The 23732-nt window shown below is 28.8% G+C and overlaps 5 protein-coding genes across 10 annotated transcripts in view; 3 read left to right on the plus strand and 2 right to left on the minus strand.

Moving 5' to 3' along the window:
• LOC106790235 (set1/Ash2 histone methyltransferase complex subunit ASH2) overlaps positions 1-1899 on the minus strand; it is a 3703-nt gene extending 1804 nt beyond the window's left edge. The window contains exons 1-5 of the mRNA XM_014754998.1: positions 1671-1899; positions 1295-1447; positions 1026-1204; positions 793-965; positions 374-548 (exon numbers count right to left, since the gene is read on the minus strand). Coding sequence (XP_014610484.1) covers positions 374-548; positions 793-965; positions 1026-1204; positions 1295-1447; positions 1671-1693 — 703 coding nt within the window. The 5' untranslated portion in view covers positions 1694-1899. The remainder of the gene's footprint in view (positions 1-373; positions 549-792; positions 966-1025; positions 1205-1294; positions 1448-1670) is intronic.
• A 207-nt stretch (positions 1900-2106) lies between these two features.
• Positions 2107-4414, plus strand: LOC106790236 (dimethyladenosine transferase 2, mitochondrial). 4 transcript variants are annotated; one of them, XM_014755001.1, is made up of 4 exons: positions 2107-2180; positions 3062-3594; positions 3677-3972; positions 4182-4414. In XM_014755001.1, exons 2-4 carry the CDS (start codon positions 3085-3087, stop codon positions 4396-4398), a joined length of 1023 nt encoding a protein of 340 aa, XP_014610487.1. In that variant the 5' UTR covers positions 2107-2180; positions 3062-3084; the 3' UTR covers positions 4399-4414. The 4 variants fall into 4 exon arrangements, with proteins under 4 accessions (XP_014610487.1, XP_014610488.1, XP_014610486.1 ...); XM_014755002.1 differs by having other exon boundaries at positions 2110-2180; positions 3182-3594; XM_014755000.1 differs by having other exon boundaries at positions 2141-2227.
• A 644-nt stretch (positions 4415-5058) lies between these two features.
• On the minus strand, positions 5059-6198 carry LOC106790237 (transmembrane protein 179). The gene is made up of 2 exons (XM_014755003.1): positions 5860-6198; positions 5059-5780 (listed from the first exon to the last, which is right to left on the minus strand). The coding sequence occupies exons 1-2, from the start codon at positions 5967-5969 to the stop codon at positions 5225-5227; spliced, it is 666 nt and encodes a 221-aa protein (XP_014610489.1). The 5' UTR covers positions 5970-6198; the 3' UTR covers positions 5059-5224.
• Positions 6199-7125: 927 nt separating this feature from the next.
• LOC106790234 (autophagy-related protein 2 homolog B) lies at positions 7126-16424 on the plus strand. Of its 3 annotated transcripts, none has more exons than XM_014754994.1 (20): positions 7126-7619; positions 7901-8093; positions 8553-8865; positions 8972-9285; positions 9365-9544; positions 9618-9842; positions 9930-10402; positions 10480-10782; positions 10846-10960; positions 11034-11134; positions 11212-11706; positions 11791-12066; positions 12167-12692; positions 12795-12982; positions 13062-13561; positions 13654-14125; positions 14225-14986; positions 15086-15360; positions 15437-15738; positions 15909-16424. In XM_014754994.1, the coding sequence occupies exons 2-20, from the start codon at positions 7932-7934 to the stop codon at positions 16146-16148; spliced, it is 6222 nt and encodes a 2073-aa protein (XP_014610480.1). In that variant the 5' UTR covers positions 7126-7619; positions 7901-7931; the 3' UTR covers positions 16149-16424. The 3 variants fall into 3 exon arrangements, with proteins under 3 accessions (XP_014610480.1, XP_014610481.1, XP_014610482.1); XM_014754995.1 differs by having other exon boundaries at positions 7132-7311; XM_014754996.1 differs by lacking the exon at positions 7126-7619 and having other exon boundaries at positions 7932-8093; positions 13843-14125.
• A 3904-nt stretch (positions 16425-20328) lies between these two features.
• The window catches only part of LOC106790222 (dynein regulatory complex subunit 7), a 108830-nt gene continuing 105426 nt past the window's right edge, over positions 20329-23732 (plus strand). The window contains exon 1 of the mRNA XM_014754974.1: positions 20329-20849. Coding sequence (XP_014610460.1) covers positions 20457-20849 — 393 coding nt within the window. The 5' untranslated portion in view covers positions 20329-20456. The remainder of the gene's footprint in view (positions 20850-23732) is intronic.

Here is a 23732-nt window from a genome sequence, read left to right on the forward strand (position 1 = left end):
TCTTATTAGTAGCTTGTTATGTGATATTGTAGTAGTGATTTCCTTGATAAGATAAGATATACATATATACGTATGCTAACATTAAGCTTACTAGTATATCTCAACTTAAGAAATGAAGATAGTATGACAGGTTTTATTCATTATTATATTTTATTTTATTCTTATTTTATATATATATTTTATATTGTAAATGTTTTAGAACAGAATTGAAATTAATTGAAAATCAGTTTATTTAGCAACGCTACATGTATGGAATATCTATGAATTTATGATAACGAAACAAAATAGTACAAAGTCGAATAAATGGGGGATCGTAGAGTGGAAAAATTTGAGAAACCTCTCATATTAGAAAAAATAATAATAATTTACTTACCAACATGTTGAACACCCATTTCAGTAACTTTTAAATGACCTCCCTTAATCATTGCTTCATAATTAGGTTTAATTAACATAAGATCTGGGTTTGCAAGCCCAAATAATGGGCCTTCTGTACTACTTTCATCCACGGTAAATAATGTGCCAACATCTTTCATTAATGCTCTGTGTATCTACAGTTACAAATGTATAAAATGATAAATTTAATTTTGAATACCTTCTATATATATAAATGGAATATACAAAAGCAATATGAAAAAAAGTGATAACATTTTTAACGCATTAAGAGCCAAGCTTCTTCTGTTCAGCTTTCTCTGTAAAGTTTATTGTCGGTCACTAATGTTAAATAATATTTGTGAAATTGTAAAGTACTGTAAAAGTTTAACTTTGAGTTGAAATGTTTTAGCATTAACTTACTGTAACATGCCAAGAATTTGTGACTCTACGAGGCATTGTTGTCATACTTTCCCAATGACATTCGATGAAAGGTATTATATCTTTTTCCTTATGAAACAATGTTCTCTGTTCGCTTTCTTTTTGACAAATTTGTAATAAGTTAGCTATAGCTGTTACGCACATCTGAGGAAATGCTGAAAACAACATTAACCGTTAATATAATTTAAAAAATCAATTTATATAGACATACTTACGAGCTTGATTTTTTTTAAAACTTTCTAATCCGGTAGGTGAACAATTTTTACACATAAAAACATAATTCATCATGAAAGGAACTAATTTGCCTAACTGATATCCAATACAAGATTCGTGAAACCACCTCGAACAACTGGCGCATAATAATTCTGCAATGTTTAGATTTCTTTCTTTTCCACTATAAAAAAAAAGAGAAATGTTTTAATATACACATATGCAAATGCTGCGTCATAATTTCCTTTTATAATACAAGTTGCATTTAGATTACCAATAACAATTTCCAGATTCGTTATTATTACTCCGATTATTAATTTTGTCATTTGGTTCTGCTGGCTTTTGCAGTTTCTGTCTATTCTTGTCGTCTGGTTTAACTTTCATTTTATCGTCTACACTAATGGCTTGCACATTATCCATCTTATCGCTGCAAAAAAAAATAATTTCATTAATTAAACAATAAATATATATATATATTTATATATTTACATTTAAAAAATAATAACAATAAATATCATTATGGCGGGAAAAAAAAAGATAATTGATATTTAAGATTTTAACCTATAATGATGAAAATAGAAACAAAAGTAATTTTTAACTTAGAAAATGAAAAGAAAAAAAAATATAAATTAATAATTAAATAAAATTACCTTTCTACTTTTTCTTCTGCCATTGTTTTTGCAATTATACTTTATCTTATTTTTATTTATTTTTAATATGCAATGAAATAAACTTGATCAATGAGAATAACTTTTATTGATTAAAAATAACAAAGTTTTATTTTCAAAATAATTTTCTAAAATATTATTACGCAGATATATATGCATAAAACATTTATTATCAAAAATATGATATATTTATAATAACGCTAAATATTTTCATAATTGCAAAATATTTTTTATCATATGTTTACAATGCGTCTGCGCATTGTTAAAGCTATTCACATTAATTTGCATCCGATGCATGTGCGACTGCAGCGACAAGCGTGGACAAAATATAAATTACAAATGCAGCAGGAGTTGCATCGATAAAGAAACATCAGTGATCGTCGCGCTACCTGATGATAGATTTCGAAAATATTTTTTAATGTTTAGATTTCTTTCTTTTCCACTATAAAAAAAAAGATTTTGAAAAATGTTTTGTCAATATTAACCTCAAATGTAAATAGTTTTATATTCTTACCTTTAAAGTTTGGATGCTGAGTTGTGTAAGTTAAAAGATTAGAAATGTACATTTTGTATATTGAATTAATTAACTAATAATTGATTACATTCTATAGAAATACTTATCTTCTTTTGAAGAAACATTCGATGGAGTTTTAAATGTGTTTATTAATAAAGAAACAATACTTTTTCTAATCTATAAACTTACATAAATTATATTAATAATAAACAGTGTTTTCTACATTCGTAAAAGATAATATATATATATATATATATATATATATGTGAAATCAGTTAAATTTGTGTCAGTTTTTAATTTACATGAACAATTTATTAAATAAGATTATATCTTATGGCCTTCCTAAAATCACATAAGCATATAGTTGCACAGTTGTTATATATTAGTTATAAAAGTTATATATTATAGTATTTATACATCGTAATTAATAAATTGTAAAATATTTCATTAAATAGAATTGATCTCAGTTCTTTTATTGTACATATGTTCAATCGACGTTGTTAACTTTTAAAACAAAGTTTAGTTAGACGTAATGCAATTTGCTATTATAGAATTGTATAATAAGAAAAGAGCGCAATGATAAGCATTAATTTTATAATTTCATTAATTAAACAAATGGAAAGGATTAAACCTTTGACAATGTTATTGACACATACAAAATCTTGCTTATATGCAAATTATTCACGATTGTTCTCAAACAGTAATAACATTGTCACAGTAAATAATATTGATAATGATAAAATAAAAAGAAATGAATTGGAAACAATAGCAATTAAGAAAGGAAAAGCAAAGATATTAAGTGATTTTAAAGAGCATACAATTATAGAAGATATTGTAAGAGTTATTAATCCCGAACTAGGTGAAATTTGTCCCAAAAAATATATGAAAATAATAACCGGTAAAGGGAATATTTTCTATTTGATGGAAAAAAATACAGCTACGAAATTTGTCCAATTGATAATCAATGATCTTTCCAAAGATATGAGCTTCGTAGCGGAATGTAATCCTGGGATAGGTATATTAACGGAAGAATTGTTAAATGCTGGTATTAAAAAGATATACGCTTTTGAAACAAACCATTGTTTTTATCCTAAGTTAAATGAATTACAAACGAAATATCCTAATAGGCTCGTTATAAGAAACGCGAATTTATTTGAGATGAGCAAACTACATTTCATGGATCAACAGGATAACATGAATAGAATAAAAACAATATTAAATGATATCCCTGATGTACCTTGGGAAAATGAATCAACATACATGCAAGTTATTGGAGTATGTACTAATATCAAATTCTTTAAGCATTTACTATTGGCTCTTGTGTTTCGTAACAGTTGTATGAAATTTGGAAGACCATCTTTTTATACGGCGATAACACCATCTCTTTGGAATGTAATTATATTTCAAATTATCGGACTACTGGATATTAATCTATGTTCCTATAATAATTGATATTTTTTGTTGTATTTTTTAGGCTCTAAGTTCCCCTAGCAATAAAGCCATGATGCATTACCTTTATATTTCCTTTCAAACATTATTTAATTGTAAATATTTAGGTGATATAGAAAGAATGTCGTATATACCTTGGAAAAAACAGTCACTAAGGTTTAAAAACAAAATCCATGATCATGAGATCTTAAAAGTTGTTAAAATAGAACCAAAAGCAGAACTTTTCAATAATTATTTAAAATTAGAAGAAATAATACCTTATTGGTATTTTGTTAAATATCATTATACAGAACGAGATCAAAGAATAATACCCGAATTGGAGTAAGTGTAATAAATATAAATAAAATTAATTTAATCCCTTTGACTTTGATTTAACGTAATGAGCTTTTTGGTGCTATTTATCGTGTTTCTTAGATTTGAACCGTAAAGTGTATCAGTTTTATACATTGTTATAGTACAAAGGATTATAAATTATTTTATTTGTTTCTAGGATGATATAATTACTATGTATAATTAATGTCATATTTCAGAAAATGGGTACCAGGATCTGGACTGAAATTAATACAAATGGACTACAATATATTTACTCGTTTTATAGATTTAACACCTATCGAATGTTTAAATCTTTATAAAGAATTTGTATCCTGGCCGGAATTTGAAAGTTCTATGTTTCTATCAAGTGCGCATAGTTACGTACAAATTTTTAATCAAATCAATATATCTACCACCAAAGTCAATAAAATATAATTGACAAATAAACAATTAATAAAACATTCATTTTAAATAAATTATTATTATTCTAGATCTTCATTTTGTAAAATTTTGCAGTAAATAACTGGAAATACTCTATATATAATATTTTTCATCTTTAGAGTTACAGCATAAAGTTTTAACTTATAAAAATATAAATTTTGTTAAAAATTATTCATTTTATTGATTTAATTAACTTTCAAGATTAACATAATAAATAGATAAATTAGATTTGTATTTCGATAGAGCCACATAACTTATATATACATACACGTAAATTATATTAAATATTTTTATTTATAAATTAATATTAAAACGCTTCCTTTTTTTAATTATAAAAAACAATATGAAGTAAAAATAAAATTAACATAGTTTCTTTGAGCATCAATATACAAGTCTGATATATATTAATTGTTACATATTTTAAACATAATTAACATGTTCACTGAAGCCCAGGATTTATTTTTTACATTAATTACTGTCACAAATGTTAGGATGCTAGGTTTTTTATGGAAATTGATGTCATAACAAATTACAGATATATGACACTGGCAGTGAACATGTTAATAATACTAATAAAAAATAAATGAATTAATATTAAATATTTAAAATATTAAAATGAATAGTTTGCTATAGTAAATAATCTTCATTAAAATAGAGTATTGCATACGTTCTTATCGATCATAGTTTTATACATACATAAACATATACATTAACAATTTTTTTCAGCTATACTAAATGAAGGAAGCCATATGGACTAAAGAATTTCTACACAAAATATTCTATTAATAACTTAATAAATTCTTCATCATTTCAAGTCAGATTAACTCGATTCTTGTTGTTGACTATTACCAGTAGCTTCAATCAATTTTTGTCTTTCTCTATACATAGATACCTTCATATTTTCTATCTGATGATAACGCAATAGTTTTAACACAGCGAAAACAGATAAACCGACCCAAATGGACAAACTACTCCAGGTACCAAATTGTGCAGCACCCAATTCAATATGAAAACCAGAAGTATTGATACCATCTGCTTTATCGATATCATTACCAGCTGCTAATTCGCAGGAAGGAAATCGTTTAGTCATACATTGACACCAGGTCATAAAACCTAATGTTACAATGATTGCAGCAATCAATGTTATTATTGTTAGAAATATACAACTGACTACGTCAACGAACGCTGATAGGAATGAACTATCTTCACCACGATACATGAAAACGGAAAGTCTGTAAATCTGAAATGCTGCAGTTAAAAGTAATACGAGTCCAACGAATATGGTATAATTGCATGATATTTGCGAAGCCCAATTAACTACGAACTGTCCATCTGTTTCTTGCCAAGTTCCAGTCGAAAATAATAGACAGTGTCCTCTGAAAATTCATATCAAAAGTTATCAAATCAATTCTTCTCATCGTAACAATAAATAATAATTATTGTAAGAGTAATTACTGAAATTCATCTTGGTGTAAGCTCATAGGTACAATAATACAAAGAGATAAAATAAGTGCAACAACATAACCAGCTATTTGACTGAGAAGTAGAATATTAGTAAGAGCCATAATAATAATGCGAAACAATGATTTGACAATTGGATGTTTTTTATTGTTGTTGGTTTTTTCCACTGGATATTATTACCAAGTGGTTGAATTTTTAATTCCAATATATTATTATGGAAATAAAATCATTGACTTTCCATAAATGAAAGTCAATGATTGTCACTGAATATTTTTACTTAAAGCATCGATGGGCGTATTTAGAAAATGCGTTTGACTTTAAATGCATGTGAATACTAAGACGTAAGGGCTACCAACCTCATAACATAAAAATTTTTAAATACACGTTTAAAGCAATAATATTTGTAGTAGACAAAGATAAAAAATAATGTTAATTAAAATAATATGGTATAATAATTGTGTATTAAGAAGAAAAATAATTGAAGAAAGTTTTGTTTATAATGAAATTTCATTAGAATTATTTAAGTCTTTTAATACGAATTCAAATTATCATTTTCTTTAAATATTAAACGCGCGAAACTATTCTTTGTAATATATAATACACACATTGATTAAATCTTTTAATTTACATATTACATTAGTAATATTTACTCATAAACGTCATTGAGATTACAAAAATGTATTATCAAACACTATCAGTTTATTGATTTTAACGAAAAAAATAAAAGAAAGAAATAAACGAAAAGAATAGTCAAAGAATATATTAAATAGGAAAAATTAGACAGAATTTTCTTTCATTTTCTTTTTCATATCTTTCTTTACATTCTTTTATACAATATTATTTAGATATACAAAAATGATAATAATTAACATAAAATAATTTATATCTCTCTCGCATAAACATATATACATATTATGACATACATGTATATAATTATTATTTGATTAGAAAAAAAAAAAAAAGAAAGAAAAATTTGTAGGTTAAATTATAAAGATAACAAAGAATTGTAAATTTTAATAAGTTGGTAGCAATTAAATAGGAAAATTCATATTACAAAACTGTATATCCAAACGCATACATGCGTGCATCTTTTACATAAATATATATGCATAATTATTTGTTTAATAAAAATAAAAAAATTTATAGGTTAGGTCAAAGAGATGTAAAAAAAAATGAAAGAATAGTATATTTTTATGAGTTGGTAACGATTAAGTAGCAAACTATTACTAATGAATAAAATGTAAAAGAAAGAGATAGAGAGAGAGTGTGTAACGGAAAGAGAGGGTCGGTGGAGTGGAATAGACGAAGGGGGAAAAGAAAGAGGGGGAATGGTTTGGGGAGGAAGGGATGTATAATACAGTCGACACAGGGCATGCTGTAAAGTCAGCTGATTTCAATCGATGAAGAAGTGTGTAATGTTTTGGGCTGCCATTGAGTGGATAATGTGTACGTGAATTCTTATGAACAAATATATATATATATATATATAGACATGTGTATATATAACACGCGTGTACGTGCTATGTAAGTGTGTATGTGTGTGTGTGTGTATTAAACTCGTGAAGGAAGAACAAAACATTGGGCCGAAGTTGTGTAGTTTTAAAGGGGGAAAAAGAGAAGAAGAAAAAAAGAAAAGAAACAAACACTAACTATTGTCTTTCGATTTTTTGCGCGTGTAATTTAACGCGATCGATTATGTCGCGAATTAGTTTAGTTAATTACAACACGTGTCGAGGATGTGATTTATTTTTGGGGTTAATTTCTTTGTCGATTACCATGCCAGCTGATGAATTATAATAATAATAAAGAAGAGGAAAAATCTTTGCACGCAACACACGCACGCACGCACGCACGAGCGCGCGCGCGCGCGCGCATTTATACATGCAGAGATTTATTTAATTTTTTTTTACCCCCCCCCCCCTGTATTTTTATTTAAAATAATATCAAACACATGATTTTATTAAAGTAAAACGATTTTTTCATCTCCCTCTTTCTTTCTTTCTTTCTTTCTCTCTCTCTCTCTCTCTCGTTGTAGGAAATTTTATTAGATAATTAACAAACAAACAATGTCTTGGCTTTGGTCGGAGGGAATAAAGAAAAGGATCTGCAGGTATTTACTGCAAAGATATCTCGGACAATTTTTTGAAGAAAAGTTGACGTTAGATCAACTTACTGTGGACCTTTACAATGGGACTGGTAGAGTTACCAATGTTACCCTTGACGTTCAGGTAAATCATATTTTTCTTTCTTTGTTTCCATTTTCTTATCAGTGTTTTCATTTCATTTCATCGTAACATTATTTTTCACTCACAGATGCATTTTATTTTCTACAATGCAAATATTATATTCCATGTTATTCTTATTTTTATTTTCATCTTCTTTGTTTCCATTTTCTTATCAGTAATATTTTCATTTAATTTCATCATAACACAACTCGGACGTACATTCTTTTCTTCGATTCAGAATTATACTGCAATTAGACATTTATTAATTAAATATATGTACACACACAATCAATTTGTTCATTTGCATCGCTTCCATTATTCTTTTTTTTTTTCTTTTTTCTTTAGAAGAATTTTATGAGTAATTTTATTAAGATAAAGTTTACAATGTAAGTATAAGAGATAAGTTTATTTACATTTGTTGTACACGTAAGCGAATGTTTACTTATTAATTTTATTTTGTAGGCTCTTAACGAATTGGTCGAACAACAAAATCTTCCATTGGAATTTGTGGATGGTTTCATTTCGGAAATGTCCATTAGCATACCATGGTCAGCATTACTCAGCGAAGCGAGTTATGCAGAAGTAACAGGTCTCAGGTTGACCGTACAACCGAGACAAAGAACTGAAAATGGAACTTCCATGTTTGAATCCGTGTGGAGTTCGATGACGTCCAGTATGCAACTTGCACAAGAATGTTTGCAACAAGATGCCAATAATGCTGGAAATACGCAACCTTTGGAAGGTGTAGAATTGTTCGCTCAAGCAATTGATTCCGGTAAAGATTTTTAATAATAGTTAACAATTGAAATAAAAAAAAATCAATTTTACATTGTTCTATATGTGGGGATATAAATTTATTTATCAATTTATTTGTTCTTCAGTTCTGTGTAGGGCAAAAGTCAGATTCGTAGATACAGTTATAAGATTGGAACACGTACCTTTGGATTCAACGATGGGTGTAGCTCTAGAAATGTGTATACAGTACCTTGAATATACTGATGAAGCTGGGTTGGATCCTAGTCATAGTTCCATTGATCAAAGTCAGTCCGGAAAAGGCTACGTGGTATCAGCCTTCTCAACCAAACGATTTTACTTGGAAGGTGTAACTCTTCATACTGATGAATTCCCATCTCGATCGAGAACCATTTCCAGAAGCATCATGACCACCAGCAGATGCTCTACGCCTGACTCAAAAGTACTTTCATTATTATTTATTTTCTTTTAATTTATTTATTTTTTTCACTTCTACGATAATTCATTTATTTTCTTTTTAGATTTCGGATGGCCAATTTTTTTCCGCACAAATATCACCGACTCAAAGTATGCAAAATTATCCTGATAGAAGTTTAATTAACAATTTAAGCGAATCGTATCCCATATTGTTCGCCAAATTTGCTGGTCGTCAAGAATTCAGATTAAAAATGAAACAAGGCGAAGGTGTATCGGGACCAAAGGTAAATTAGTAAATAATTTTGTTTGGGAACTTTATGTTTCTTGATATTAATATAAAAATTTATATTATTTTAGGTAGAGTTGGAAATAACGTTGGGATCTTTCACTTCTTACCTGAGTCCTCGACAAGTACACGTTATTTTGGAATTAGCTCATGGCCTTGCATCCCCTGATTTGGAAGACGTAAGCAACGTTGCACCAAGGACTTGTACAGAAAAACCAATGGCTGGTAGCGATTTTAATAGAGTCGAACGTGAATTAATACATCAAATACATCCAATACAAGGAATCAAATCAATGGTAATTGAATATTAATTTTGTTAGCAATCATAGATCAGAAAAGTTGCGTAATACTTGATTGATTTATTGATTATATTTTTAATTAAGGATCTGAGACTTACGCAAGGATGGTCGACGGCATCTTTAGAAGAATCAACCGACGAAGAAGAATTTTTACCAATGCGTCTGCCTAGTTCCTCACCTATGAACGATTCAATACTGAGCAATAATTTAAGCATGGATGATAGTATAATAGCAAGTAGTATTAGTTCGAGAAGTTCTAATACAAATTTGCCAAAACACAGTAAACACAGGCATAGTTTGGATTCTGATTCATCTGCTGAAACATCACAGTTTCACATCAGAGTATCATCTATTGCTGTAGTTTTATTACACGAAGATATGTTGACAACGAACGTAGAAGGCCTCGGTTTGACTAGCAGTAGTATAAAACAAATGAAAAATTCGGCTGAGGAATTTTTCAAACACTTAGGAATGTTTGCACCCAGTGGTTACGGAAATAAAGATTTTGACAAAGCGTCTAAATTACTTTTAGATGCTTGCCGTCTTAGCCATATTAGGTATAAATGTTAATACTAAATACATTCTTATTAATTATAAGAACGTATCTAAAGATTTATGTTTATTATATTTATAGATTACTCGCAGCACCATTGGTCATCGAAGGAAATGAAAAAACTACTGCGCAATATTCTGTAATATCAGGGAATTTAACGTTAGCCAGTTTAGAAATTGTTGAATGTTTAGTTAATTCAAGTTCTTGCAATTCGAATGGAACATTGAATACAGAATTCGTCGAATTGTTAGGATTTCAAAAAGAAGCCTCCAATAATTATGGTTTCTCAGATAAAACTGATTTTAGAATGAGATTTCAGTATAGAGAGAAAGCCGTTCGACATGCTTCATTGATCAAATATGCACACCCACGCACAGAGATCAAGTAAGTTAATATTTAAATGAAATAATTCATATAACATTGTAAAATTTATTTAAATCTTTTTAGTATTCAACTGGAGCCTTGTAAGACTGAAATAGATATCACAATAGTGGATAGAATATCTGCTTTATTAAACCCACAACCAATTTGTACCTGTAATCAAACGATTAATAGAGATACCGTAAGTTTTGTCAGATTTTTAAATGAATTAATATAAATATCCAATGAAATTAATAACTTGTTATATTTTGTAGAACCAACAAACATTGTTTTATCAAGCAGTAGAAAGTCCAGCGCTACCAGATTCAAAAATAGATATAAACGTGTCTTCGTCGTCTTGTACAATTAAATTAAGGTGATTATACGATTAAAATCTAACGTAAGAAAATATTACGATAAATAATTTTCCGATATATATATTTTACTGTATAGATTTCCTATACCAGACTTGAGACCTCTGCACGATATGAATAGAGCACCATGGTGGAAAAGATCTGTAAGACCAGATTACATGATACTCAAACTTACAGATGCACAAATCCATTCTACTATGGAAAGTCGGACCTCCTATTCGTCTAGGCACGAACTTCAGTTTAGAAATTTCTTATTGTCGTATTTAGAATCTGAAATGGATGTACCGATAGAAATAGCAAAAGCAACATCCGATGAAAAAAATGATAGATCATATCAACAAATAAACGAAGGCTTTGGTTGGGCAAGGATAGTTGTTACGATATACCCGATTCATTCGGGTGGACAATTGGAAGATAGTTCAGAAGGAGAAGCAGATTCAAGTTTAGATGATACTTTGGAAAATGCTCCTAGACATCAACCGTCGCCATTCAGTTCTAAAAAAGTTATACACGAATCGGACACGCCTCATTCCAAACCTCACGCGCAAGATGATAAAGGAAGTCCCGAACAAAAGTTAGTATTTATATTGAAACTTATTATAATTTAGGGTGATAAATAATAATATAAATATAAATAGTAGAATTTTCTTATCGACAGAGAAGGAGAAGAATTGATTATTCCTGGTACTCGGCAAGAAATGACAGAATTTATTGAAGAAGCAGCTCGTTCTAGAGTTCAAGTCGAAATTAATTTGCCTATAATTTCTGTCCAAATACCGTCTAAACGTCTTTACGAATTATTGTATAACAGATTCAATACGGATATGTTTTTGTGGGAACCTTCGGCCCCACGTCCCAAATACAATTCACATATCGAAAGTCATATCGGTCTTGATTTAGCTTCTACTTTGTTGCAAGAATCAGCATACCCTAGGTAAATATTTCAATATATTATTTATATACATATTTTATTTTATTTTATATGAATGCATGATAAATACCCCATACCGTATATCTGTAAATATATATTATAGATTCAGCATGTGTAAAAGTGGTATACAATATGACTCTGATTCCGATTCAGACGAGGACAATATATTCCATTCTACAGCGGACAGAAGTTACAAACAACAACCTAATAATATTTCTAAGAATGGTCAAAGTAAATTTTCATTGACACTGAATATTAATCAAGGTCTTTTGACTATGTACACACCTGTACGCGATTCCACGCGCAACGTTATTCCTGGCCAACAAGGCGAATTGATACTTCGATTAGAGGATGCTACGATATTTTCTGTTACCGCTTACAAAGGAAACATTAATATGGGATACATATGTGCAATGATTAAAAACGCTTCTTTAAATCATTGCGGTTTGACTACCACTCCTTCGCAAACTCCACCGCTTAGATCTATCAATAGTGTTATTCCGAGACACTGTCAAAGGACGATTTACAAATGCGAGTTGGGTTCAAATGTAACGACTAATTCTTGTAACAAAGATATGATAACTGTGGCTGTTCGTATACAATCCGCACATCAAAATCATCGCATAAAGGTTAATAAAATGTATCTCTCTCTATTTTTTTTTTTTTTTGTTATATTTATTCGTTTTTTAATATTCTTGTATATTTTAATTTATGTGAAATATTCTTGATAGACTTTCAGAGTAGCAGTTGGCATAAGAAATGCTACATTGAGGCATAGAATGTGTTCGACGACGACCTCATGGTTTACACAGTTTACCGATTGTTTAGACGTCGCTGATCATCCAGTTGCTGGATATTCACCGCCAGGAATTCTTACAGAGTTACATTTACATCTTTGGGATTGCACCATTGATTACAGGTCTTTAATCGATTACAAATATATTTTTATATAAAATGTGTTATCGACAATAATAATATAATAAAAATTACTTTTACAGACCATTATATTTGCCGTTGAAATCTGTGGTGACCCTTGGTAATTTTAGCGTGTCGAGTAATATAGCAGCTCAAACGAGTACCTCGACACTACGATTTATAGCCGAAGATATTGGATTATTTATATCAAATAAATTAGGAAAGGATGTTGATTTGAAAAGAGATTACGTGTGCGTAATGGATTTGGGTCTTTTCGAATTGTCATTAAGATTGAACGACAAAATGTGCGGTGGTGCACCGAGAGTCGATTTAAGAGCTAGCAACAACGTTTTACACGTACGCACCTGTTCGGATTCCGGTCGTGCATTGACCCAATTGTTAACATATTTTGCCAACGATGGAGATTTAACGTCTAATACAGAAAGTACAGAAAATATAAGTCTACCTAATCCGGGAGACGAGGAAAGTTTACTCGGTAATGAGAGTATAAATACTTTGAGTAAAAGTCAAGAGGAAAGGGTTAACAGTTTAATGGAAGAAGCAATGGAAGAGACAGTTAAAGGTAAAATTATTTCAATCTTTTTTATCTTCTTTCTTTTTTTGTTTGAATATTATTCATTTATATATTATATATAATTAATTATTGTCTTAAAGGTACAACGATAAGTACAGATAATGAAAAATTACTGATAAAGGAAACACAAGTAGAAGTATTTTTCTTTCCCGACGAACCACGTCCCGAGTCACATAATATTCCTGAAATATGTTCTAATTCGAAAGATTGTATTCAAACAATGTGTATAAGTGAAATAGAAGATGTGGATGAAGAATTTTGTATCTTAGGTGAAGAGGCAGGTGCCGGGATTATGCCGAGAGATGGGGTACCAGAAATACGTTGGCTTTCCGAAGAATCATTAAGGATCGTAGATAATCATTTTTCTATTCCACGCGGTAAAACCGATTTGTTGAAAGCTCCCAAACATTATCCTGCCGCTGTATTAAGATATACGCTTTGCGAAATGACATTGATTTGGCATATGTATGGAGGAAAAGATTTTGATCATTCGGATGCGATATCGAAGAAACACGTTACCATTAACGATAATACTTTACGTATGCAAGGAAGGTATTGATCAACAAATTTTGAACATTCAATTTGATCTAATCGCATCTAAGAAATCATTAATAATACGCTTCTCCATTTTTTGTTCTTCTTGTTATGCAGAAGTCGTTCTGCTGCCAGCGTAGGTTACGCAACGATTAATCCAAACGAAGTGCGTTTTGGTAGTGTACCAAATTCACCTCGTTTAAGAACCAGAGAATCGATCAATTGGAAAACATCCGGTGGTCCTAATCGTCAACACGACGTATTAATGGAATTACAATTAAACAAAGTTCGATTCAGACACGAAGTATTTCCAGAGAATACGAAGGAAGCATCGAGACAAGTTTTATTAGTCAACGAGATTGAAATTAGGGATAGATTGGCCTCTTCTCATATCAACAAGTTCTTATATCAGTATAGTAGCGAGGCCAAACCTAAACAATCTCATGCTAATATGTTTACCATGAAGGCAGCTCATTTAAGACCAGATCCTAAACTTTCTACTCAAGAATGTTGTCTGAAGCTCAGTGTACTGCCACTCCGCCTAAATATCGATCAGGATAGTTTATTATTCCTGATAGAATTTTTTAACGAATTGGGAGGTGGATCCAATCAAAATTTAGATAATTCATCGACGTGTAATAATTCTAAATCTTCTTCGGTATCTAAACAAGGAACACCTACTCATCATCCACCCGTTATGAGCATAAACGATTCGACTACGATGCCTAATGTTCAAATTTCAACGAATACGTCGCAAAGTAATACGATAGATCAAAATTTGCTTATACTTTTGGAAGATGAATTGACGATTAAGGAAAATAAAACTAAACCAAAGACGACACACGAAGTTCGCGATGATTGTCAGCCGATATATTTTAGGTAATATTTTCTTAATCATTTCAATATTATGTAATTAAATGTTTCTTTTTTCTATAAACGTAGTTTTATATCATATAAATATTATTTTGTAATATTTAGGACGGTGATATTTGCACCCGAAGTTCTCGTTAGATTGGATTATCACGGTAAACGCGTAGATCTGACTCACGGACCATTAGCTGGACTTTTGTTGGGTCTGGCGCAATTGAGTTGTTCTGAATTAAGACTGAAACGATTGGCTCATCGACACGGACTCTTGGGTTTCGATAAACTTGTAACATTTTTGTTGTCCGAGTGGTCGCAGGATATTAAAAAAAATCAATTACCAAGTTTACTCGGCGGAGTTGGTCCTATGCACTCGTTGGTACAACTGTGTACGTATACAAATAAAAAAAATGTAAAAATATTAAAACGACAGATCATAAACTTAACTTAAAAATGTCTTAACAGTTCAAGGTATTCGTGACCTCTTTTGGTTACCGATAGAACAATATCAGAAAGACGGTAGGATTGTACGAGGTTTGCAACGAGGTGCAAATAGTTTTACGACTTCTACGGCAATGGCAGCATTGGAGTTGACGTCAAGGCTAGTACATGCTTTACAGAGTACAGCTGAAACAGCGTACGACATGGTCAGTCCTGGACCAAGTGTACGGCAAATATCGAAAGGACAAAAAGGACGTAGAAAAAAATATAGTCAACCACAGGATATTCGTGAAGGCATGGCTAATGCTTATATGCTGGTTAAAGAAGTATGCAAATTTGAATTTTCTTTCGTACTCTTAAATACATTTTTAAAATAATAGAATACTCTATGAGATATATTGTCTATGGGTACTGTGATTAACGTTTAAAGAAATTTCAAATTTATGATAAAAATGATAAATTCTCATTTAATTGATTGATATTTATAAATACACAGGGACTTGGAGAAACGGCTAATCAATTGGTACGTGTTGCAAGCGAGGAACACGAACAAAAAGGTGTATCAGGAGCTGTGGGAGGTGTACTTAGACAGATACCACCAACAGTAGTAAAACCTATTATTCTTGCCACTGAGGCAACTAGTAACGTATTGGGTGGCATGCGTTCGCAATTGGTTCCGGATGCTAGAAGAGAAGCAGCTCAAAAGTGGCGGCAAGATACTCACGATGCCAATTAACAATTTTATCCACGAATTTAATCGCTAATAAACTTTGTTACGCTATAACAAATCTTGCTCAAAAGAAAACAACAAAAAAATATAAAAAAAAAATTAATACAAAGAAAAATATAAGTAAAAGATATTTAAAAAAAGAAAAGAGAAAAGAATAGAAAAGAAAAAAAAGAAAGGAAAAGAAATAAAAAGTTTCTTCTACGTACTCTTGACTTATGTTAATAGATAATCGATCCATGACGATAATTCAACAAAAAAAAAAAGAAAAAAAAGAAAAAGAAAGAAATCGTAAGACTTTCATATTCATGTATGTATGTACATGTGTGTATCTGGTGCGTGTTTGTTTGCCCGTATGCACGAACGATATTATGAATGTCACATAATTCTGTCGTCGTTTTTAGCCAAGCATACCATTCAAACTATTTACTTACGAATAGAATAATTTAATCTGTCTCAAAAGGTGAGAGATTATTTTAAATGAAAAGAAAATATATATATATATACATATATATATCTGTTTGTATTACAGGATATACGGAAAGTTATCATACTAAATTGTTAATACGCGTAAAGTAGATGCAATATTCGCTAAAAAGATAGATGATATATAAAGGGTGTTCCATAACTAGCGGTGCAAGCAAACAATGGATGATTCTACGTGAAAAACTAACATAAGTCAAAAATATAGAATAACATGCAATCATTCCTGGAAATTAAAAATTATGTTTAATAAACATAAAAGTAGAAATGGTGCAAGAGATATACCGACAATGTTTGTAAACGTGTTAAAAAATATGAAATACAAAATTCGAGTTGAAATCGAATCAGGTGTATTTAACAAATCTTTAAATTTATTTTTTATTTAAAATTGTATTCTAATTTTTCAATCGAGTTATAAATGCAGAATCACTCCGTGCTTGTTTGTAAGATCGATTATAGAACATCCCGTATGCATATATATATATATATATATATATATGTATATGTATGTGTATGATATATATGTATATATATTTCAGTTTCACACTAATTTTCTTGTACCTTACAATATTATCATAATTTCCTATAATAATTATGTATAATAAATTATGATATCAAACATACGCTAATATCGTGAATAGTTGTTGCACTCAACTGCTTTCAGTGCGTATTTTTGTTCTAATATTGTGTATGTTTTATACGAATCTGTATCTAAACAATTTTATTAATAAAATGATCTATACTATTCACGGTTTGATTTCGTATAATATCATATATTAGGATCTTTTTTTTTTTAGGAAATTTTGTGTGAACATTTGAAAGCACAAAAAAGTTGGCTAGAGCCTAAACAGCAGACAAAATAAACAAGTATTCTTAATTGCATATTAATTGCATATTTAAAATCTTTAGTATTCTAGTGGCAAGCCGGCTAAGCACCATGTCGGTAATAGTAGTAATACACCTTTATCTTATCCACCGTCGGTAACGGTAGGACTCTACTTTTAAATATATCGACAGTCGATACTTACAGTTTTCTACTTCAACAACACCTACCGTCGGTAATAGTAGATTTCTAATTTATTTTACCCTACGTCGGTAATACTTTATATTGTAGTTACCGACGGTCGATATTTTGCTGCCAGTGATCAGTGCTGCCCTCAAACGATAGATTTTAATATTAATATTAATTTCAAATAGTTCGATAAGAGTTCAGTTGTGTTACTAACAAAACTTGTTTATTTAAATTTAAATATATTTTCTTATCTAATATTAAAACGAAAAATTTGAAAGAATTTAACGTCAACGAAGATAAAATTAAAGTTGTATAAATACAAAGACGATGATTTAAATGAATTATAAGACAGATTAACAGTGATATTAATTAACGCGTGTTATTTTACGAATAATTATTGTTGACCCGATAGAAATACTCTACTGGCATGTGAAAAAGAAAATGCAGCCTATAGGTGAGAATAACGAGAATTAAAGATTCATTTACGTTGAAAGTTTTCATAGTTTAATACTTTTCTGTTGTAATAATTATCAATTTCAATTATTTCATAAGTGTTATTTATTCAATATTTACAATTTCAGATGTAACCTTCAAATAATCTTAAATTACCATAAAAAAGGTATTATAAGTATTTAATTATTAGAGTATCGAAATTAGAATGATTTGTATCTATATTTATATATATATATATATTTGTATATATATACTTTTTTCTCTCATGATAATATCAAAATTTGAACAGCATGTTTACATATAAAAATATGTTAAGGGTTGTATGAAAAATTATCTCGTTTAACACAATTTTAATTTGAATTATTTTCGAGATAATTTACACAATGACTTGGCTAGAAAAAGATATATTAGATATAAATATTAAGACAATTCTGTTTTTATTTTGTCAACAAACAATTATTGTACAATAGTATTTTAACATTGTGGTAGGCTCAATACTTTTTAAACCACCATTGTATGCCACATTCAAAACTTTACTAATCACTCATTTATATTATTTTTATAATTGAATTCCTTTTTTTTCAATGAAATTATATAATATATATATTATTTTCCATATTAAACGTGAAATGAACTGGTATATAATATAAGAATGTTTTTGAAGGTTTGATGGAGTCCTTTGTTAGTTGAAAAAGGGTAAGAGGAAGATGAGAAAGAAGGAACGGGGACAGTACCAAGATGTGTTTTTATTTGTGTCATCTCTACTACAACTTACCCATCATCAACACCACCTACGTAGTTGCATTAATGTGTTGGATTGTGTTGGTATTGGTGTTGGTGTTGTGGAGTTGGAATGAAGGAACCGGCAGACCGAGTGGTTTCATTCATAAAAAAGTTCTTTATCACTTTCTATAAGCGCATGTGCTATTCCACGTTGAAGGACCAACCTACCCTGAGCTAGAGTATAACCATGTTTACACTCTGTATTATTTTACTACCACGAATCCTCGTCACACACAAACACACAGTTGCAATGTGCATGGAATTGTTGTTACCTTAAAAATAAATGCAACACCAGTTAAGTTTTCCATAACCACTTGTCGTATCCAATCTTAACTATGGGGTTGATATTGTTTCAAGGTTTAGCTTTTTAATCTGTTTTCTTGTTAGTGAGTGGAATTTGAATAATTTATTTGTCTTTACTTTAATTGTATCTTCAATTAGGTCAATTTTGATACGCTAATTTTTCTAGCAACGAATATTAACGAATTCAATTTGAATTAACCGGCAATAAATGTATATTCATTTAATTTTCTTGCAATCGTAGTTATCGATAATTGTTTTGTTATTTACTTTTAAAGTATTTGGCGTTCAGGTATTCATTGACGTTCGAAGTTCAATTGATCGATTTTTTTTTTATGGGTTGACCTTTCTACCTGCGTTGTTTTCCGCACGAATTTTTCTCTACTAACAGCCAAGCAAGCTGGTGCAATTTTATACCACTCGAACTGTTAAATCTTTCAATCACTTTTAAATCATCTCTGTTTTTATCTTTTTTTCCTTCCTGCCACTTTGGACCCTTCATCCCTTCCTACAACAAACACTTCTCTACCCTCCCACACCTTTTTCTCCCTTGTAAAATCTCGTTGTTGTTATTATTGTTTATCTTCTCGAACCCCTAGCAATTTCTCAGCAAATTATCAACTAATTATTCTTCGATTATGTTTGATATTTAAGATCGTTCTCGCGTGTTTTCGATTTTAATTGTTTTTTTTTTCTAATTAAGTACAAAAAATTAATTTATTTAATTGTATTTTATCGATCGATGATAATAAGTCAAATACTTACCATAAGAGTTTAACAAATGGTTTTTGTTGTTGTAATTTTTATATACGAAAAATAATATTTAACAAATATGCATTTTTGTATATTTTATTTATGATTATTCGTGAAATTTTCTTTTAAATAATAATCAAATTGAATATGTATATTATTTGAATTACCACGAAGGTAAATGATGATTGATTAACAGATAAAAAATATGACTTATCGATTAGTGGTGCCCTCATGCGGTAGATTTAAATATTAACGTTAATTTGAAATAATTCGACAAGTTAGCTGTCATGACGATAAGATTCGTTTACATTGGTTTCTTGTGATTAGTATCATTAAAACGATTCTAGTAAAGCGTGTCGGTAATCGCATTCGGTGAAAGAAAAAAAAAGGTGTCCCTTTTCTTGTTTCCTTTTGTAACGAAAAATATAAAATAGTGTTAACGTAAACGACAATAATAGTGGTGTGTTTTGTATTATCAAATGCAACGTATGAAAGAAAAAATAGAACAGAAATAATTATAAATCGAGAGTGAAATGTTGTTATCCGTAGAAAATTCATTGGCCATATCTGGCCTTGAATCGAAAGTATTTAACAACGACGAGGATCAAATTAATAATGGTGAAATATATTACAAATACGAGGACGAAGATTTCAACGAATTAGATGATAAATTAACAGTGATACCAATAACTAGTAATATTTTATTAAAAATACAACGTGAATTAGGTTTAATTCGATTATGTTGGCCCGAAAAAGATATCAGGGAAAACGTTTATTTATCAACTTTACCTAACAGTTATTGTAACCTAAATGATAAAGAAAAATTATTACTTTTCTATGCCGAAAATTTTCGAAGACAATTTCATTTTAAATACAAGAAAAGGAAACCTATTTTATTGGCATGTGAAAATGAATGTGGCGTACAGGTGAGAATAACGAATATTATATTATGATTATATGATTATTATTATTAAATGAAATATCAAATATATACACACATATATATATATATATGATTATATGATATAAACATGATTTTTATGATAATATAATTATAGTTTTGTTTTTATATTGTATATATAATTATTAGTTAATTTTTTATAAAGTTGAAATATTTCAAAATGTTTTTTTGAAAATATGTGCTTAAATATGTTGTCTTTCTCAAACCTCCGCCGCCATCTTTGCCGCCATTTTTAATATCAATTGGACACTTACCTTTCTTTCGAAGTGCATCTTGTTTCTTCCATAATTATTTCATTTAATTTAATATTAAAATATTGTATGAATGACAAAATTATTTAAAGTTATTTTTTTATGAAACTTTTAATCGCGTTGATACTTTTATTTTATTATAATCACGACAAAATAAAATAATTTCTTTTCTGTTATTGATCAAACTTAAACACAGACTAATCATGAATCATACCATAAAAATGGTATAATAAGTATTTCATTATTAGAGTATCGAAATAATTGAAAAATGATTTGCGTTGTTTAATATTAATTGTAAATTTGTTGACTCGATCATAATGAAAGATAAATTAATTATAATATTATAAATAATATCTGTTATAATAAGTTACGAATATAATAATGAGGAAAGTATTTTGTTAAGATTAAAAAAAAAAAGAAAATGGCGGGAGAATGGAAAGGGTGGTGGTTAATATGACAATGGAAAATATAATTATTTTGTAATCGGTGATAGATTGAATTAAAAAATAATATAGGCGAATGTTTTTTTTTTTTTTTTTTATTATTATTATTATTATTCATCGTAGGTGTATTCTTTCGATAAATAATTTTCCTTTTGTTGTACAAAGGCATTCATTCTCAATATAAAAATTAAATCGCGCGTTTACAAATAAAATTATTGTTATTTACTATTTTTAGATATACATTTGAGAAGATCCGTGTGTATTTCTTAAAAGGCATACGCGAATATTTTGTGTGTTTAACATACACACACGCACGCATAAACACACATACATATTTACATATGTGTTTTTAAGTTAACAACGAGGAATGTTTCTTTTACGTGTAATTTACACTATACTTTTTGTTTGTTTGTTTGTCTCTTTCTCACGTATATGTGTATATTATTTAATCTTTACTTTCTCCTTCATATTTTTCTTAATCACACATACATACACATACAAATCTTTGTAATTGAACTAATCGGAAATATTTATATATATATATATATATATAACCGTGAGAACAGTTTATTATTTTTATTATTATTTTATAGGAATCTGTCTTTTTTGTTTGTTTGTCTATTTGTTTGTTCGTTTGTTATTCCTTTGTTTAAACATTACACTTTATTACACAACCCTTTTCCTCTTTGCTACTATCTAAATAATAAAAATAAATTTCCCTATACACGTTTATGCTAACATGCCTTTTTTTTATTCAACTGTTTTCATGTTGTTCTTGTTGTTTGTTGTTTTCTTCTCAATGTATCTCACTAAACACATACAATTGGCATACACTTTTTAATCTTCATATTGTTCTTCATTTTTCTTCATCATTAATAATATCTTCTTTCGCTTTGTTTATTTTTATTTATTTGTTTGTTTGTTTTAAAAAGAGTATATATGGTCACAGTCTTATAACAATTACACTATTTTTCAACGTCATTGTATTTTATTATTAATTTGTTTGTATTATCGTAACTATTATTTAATAATGTGGGTTACTTTATTGTTATTTTTAATATAACTTTGGTTTATCGTTTAATTGTACGCATATTTACAGGTTTATTTATCTAATTATATATATATGAACGATTATTATATCATATATTTATTTATTTATTTATATGCGTATTAGTGTTTTGTTTCTTTTATAAGCGTGCATTATTTTATATCTATTTATATTTTAAATCTAAACAATATTGTTTGTTTGTTTGTTTGTTCGTTCGTTCTTAAAATCATTTGTGTGTACATATTTACAGTTAGTTTCATCTCCTATGCGAATAATTATACAATTAACTAATAATTTGATATTACAATGATATAAACTTTTTATAATATAAATTATTAATTAATATAATGAATTATCGCGTAGAGAGAGAGAAACGATTGATTGAGAACAATGTTTAAGGATTTTAAAACTATCATTTATAATAATCGATAAACTTTTCGATATATGTATCCACACATTTATTTAATTAATTAATTATTTAATTCGTTATTTATTTTTTTATTTAATTATTTAGTTATTTATTTATTTATTTATTGTATCAAAATGAAGATATGTTTAACACGTTGAATGTCGTTTTTAATTGCTAAAGAATTTTCTATTTGTATTTGTTTTTATTACATGTTATACAATGCGCATTGTGAATTATATTTAAAATATTGAAACGTATTAAATCATTTAATATTTTTCATTAATTTGAATATATTGGGGATTAATTAAAATTTGGAAATCATTACCAATCAATTATTGTTTCTTATTAACAATTATATACTTATTAATAAAATAATTCACATTGCATTATATTTCTATTGTTTTGTTCTTGAAATTAATTATAAATACGGTGCTTATGAACCAATCAAAAACTTTAACGGTCACCTATAATTCTTTCAGTGCACACACAATAAATTTTATTAACAATTATTTCATTTATTGTTTAATTCAACGTGTTAAACGAGAACAGAACAAAAACAAATTACAAAATTTCGATGATATTTATATTCGCAAGAATAATACCCCAAATAAAAACGACAGGAATAAAAGGAAAAAAAAAAAAAATATATATATATCTATATAATTTTGTTTTGTTTATATTGATTGAATATGTTAAT

The sequence above is a fragment of the Polistes canadensis genome, unplaced genomic scaffold (genome assembly GCF_001313835.1).
Source record: "Polistes canadensis isolate GaletaPanama2010 unplaced genomic scaffold, ASM131383v1 scaffold_225, whole genome shotgun sequence".
Classification (NCBI taxonomy): Eukaryota; Metazoa; Arthropoda; class Insecta; order Hymenoptera; family Vespidae; genus Polistes; species Polistes canadensis.